Here is a 3,109-nt window from a genome sequence, read left to right as displayed (position 1 = left end):
ATGCCTTCAGGACACACACTGTTATGGTGTGTCAGCTGCATTATGTCTTTAGGACACACACTGTTATGATGTATCAGCTGCAGTATGTCTTCAGGACACATACTGTTTTGATGTGTCAGCTGCAGTATGTCTTCAGGACACTCACTGTTATGATGTGTCAGATGCAGTATGTTTTCAGGACACATATTCTTATGGTGTGTCAGCAGCAGTATGTCTTCAGGACACACACTTTTATGATGTGTCAGCTGCAGGATGTCTTCAGGACACACACTGTTATCGTGTGTCAGCTGCAGTATGCCTTCAGGACACACACGGTTATGGTGTGTCAGCTGCAGTATGTCTTCAGGCTACACACTGTTATGATGTATCAGCAGCAGTATGGCTTCAGGACACACATTGTTATGGTGTGTTAGCTGCAGTATATCTTCAAGACACACACTGTTATGGTGTGTCAGCTGCAGTATATCTTCAAGACACACACTGTTATGATATATCAGCTGCAGTATGCCTTCAGGACACATACTGTTATGATGTGCTAGTTGCAGCATGCCTTCAGGACACACACTCTTATGGTGTGTCAACTGCAGTATGCCTTCTGGACACATGCTGTTATGGTGTGTCAGCTGCAGTATGTCTTCCTGACACACACTGTTATGGTGTGTCAGCTGCAGTATGTCTTCAGGACACACACTGTTATGATGTATCAGCTGCAGTATGCCTTCAGGACACACATTGTTATGGTGTGTTGGGTGCGAGTATGCCTTCAGGACACCGTGTTATGTGGTGGTGTCAGCTGCAGTATGCCTTCAGGACACACACTGTTATGATGTGTTAGTTGCAGTATGCTTTCAGGACACACATTGTTATGGTGTGTCAGCTGCAGTATGTCTTCAGGACACATTCTGTTATGATGTTTTAGCTGCAGTATGTCTTCAGGATGCACACTGTTATGGTGTGTCAGCTGCAGTATGTCTTCAGGACACATACTGTTAAGATGTGTCAGCTGCAGTATGCCTTCAGGACACACACTGTTATGATGTGTTAGTTGCAGTATGCTTTCAGGACACACATTGTTATGGTGTGTCAGCTGCAGTATGCCTTCAGGACACACGCTATTATGGTGTGTCAGCTGCAGTATGTCTTCAGGACACACACTGTTATGATGTATCAGCTTAAGTATGCCTTCAGGACACACACTGTTATGGTGTGTCAGCTGCAGTATGTCTTTAGGACACACACTGTTATGATGTATCAGCTGCAGTATGTCTTCAGGACACATACTGTTTTGATGTGTCAGCTGCAGTATGTCTTCAGGACACTCACTGTTATGATGTGTCAGATGCAGTATGTTTTCAGGACACATATTCTTATGGTGTGTCACCTGCAGTATGTCTTCAGGATACACACTGTTATGATGTGTCATGGTGTGTATGTCTTCAGGACACACATTGTTATGGTGTGTTAGCTGCAGTATGCCTCCAGGACACACACTGTTATGATGTGTTAGCTGCAGTATGTGTTCAGGACACACATTGTTATGGTGTGTCAGCTGCAGTATGTGTTCAGGATACACACTGTTATGATGTGTCACCTGCAGTATGTCTTCAGGACACACATTGTTATCGTGTGTCAGCTGCAGTATGCCTTCAGGACACACACTGTTATGATGTGTTAGCTGCAGTATGTGTTCAGGACACACATTGTTATGGTGTGTCACCTGCAGTATGTCTTCAGGATACACACTGTTATGATGTGTCACCTGCAGTATGTCTTCAGGACACACATTGTTATCGTGTGTCAGCTGCAGTATGCCTTCAGGACACACACTGTTATGGTGTGTCAGCTGCAGTATATCTTCAAGACACACACTGTTATGATGTATCAGCTGCAGTATGCCTTCAGGACACATACTGTTATGATGTGCTAGTTGCAGCATGCCTTCAGGACACACACTCTTATGGTGTGTCACCTGCAGTATGTCTTCAGGATACACACTGTTATGATGTGTCACCTGCAGTATGTCTTCAGGACACACATTGTTATGGTGTGTTAGCTGCAGTATGCCTCCAGGACACACACTGTTATGATGTGTTAGCTGCAGTATGTGTTCAGGACACACATTGTTATGGTGTGTCAGCTGCAGTATGTGTTCAGGACACACACTGTTATGATGTGTTAGCTGCAGTATGCCTTCAGGACACACACTGTTATGATGTGTTAGCTGCAGTATGCTTTCAGGATACACATTGTTATGGTGTGTTAGCTGCAGTATGCCTTCAGGACTCACACTGTTATGATGCGTTAGCTGCAGTATGTCTTCAAGACACATACTGTTCTGATGTTTCAACTGCAGTATGTCTTCAGGACACATACTATTATGGTGTGTCAGCCGCAGTATGTCTTCAGGACACACACTGTTATGGTGTGTCAACTGCAGTATGTTTTCAGGATACACACTGTTATGATGTGTCAGCTGCAGTATGTCTTCAGGACACACACTGTTATGGTGTGTCAACTGCAGTATGTCTTCAGGACACATACTGTTATGATGTGTTAGCTGCACTATGTCTTCAGGACACATACTGTTATAATGCGTCTGCTGCAGTATGTCTTCAGGACACATACTGTTATGGTGTGTTAGCTGCAGTATGTCTTCAGGACACACACTGTTATGGTGTGTCAACTGCAGTATGTCTTCAGGACACATACTGTTATGATGTGTTAGCTGCAGTATGTCTTCAGAACACATACTGTTATGATGTGTTAGCTGCAGTATGTCTTCAGGACACATACTGTTATGATGTGTTAGCTGCAGTATGTCTTCAGAACACATACTGTTATGATGTGTCAACTGCAGTATGTCTTCAGGACACATACTGTTATGATGTGTTAGCTGCAGTACCGTATGTCTTCAGGACACATACTGTTATGATGTGTCAGCTGCAGTATGTCTTTAGGACACACACTTTTATGGTGTGTTAGCTGCAGTATGTCTTCAGGACACATACTGTTATGATGTGTTAGCTGCAGTATGTCTTCAGAACACATACTGTTATGATGTGTTAGCTGCAGTATGTCTTCAGAACACATACTGTTATGATGTGTCAGC

General features: G+C 43.8%; 1 protein-coding gene across 1 annotated transcript; it reads right to left on the bottom strand.

Moving 5' to 3' along the window:
• Positions 1 to 763: 763 nt before the first annotated feature.
• On the bottom strand, positions 764 to 2,875 carry LOC121858961 (Kruppel-like factor 18). The gene has a single exon (XM_042355618.1). The coding sequence runs from the start codon at positions 2,873 to 2,875 to the stop codon at positions 764 to 766; it is 2,112 nt and encodes a 703-aa protein (XP_042211552.1).
• Positions 2,876 to 3,109: the final 234 nt, after the last annotated feature.

This window comes from Homarus americanus, unplaced genomic scaffold (genome assembly GCF_018991925.1).
Source record: "Homarus americanus isolate GMGI-L3 unplaced genomic scaffold, GMGI_Hamer_2.0 scaffold8226, whole genome shotgun sequence".
NCBI lineage: Eukaryota > Metazoa > Arthropoda > Malacostraca > Decapoda > Nephropidae > Homarus > Homarus americanus.
This window is presented reverse-complemented; position numbering and strand designations above follow the sequence as displayed.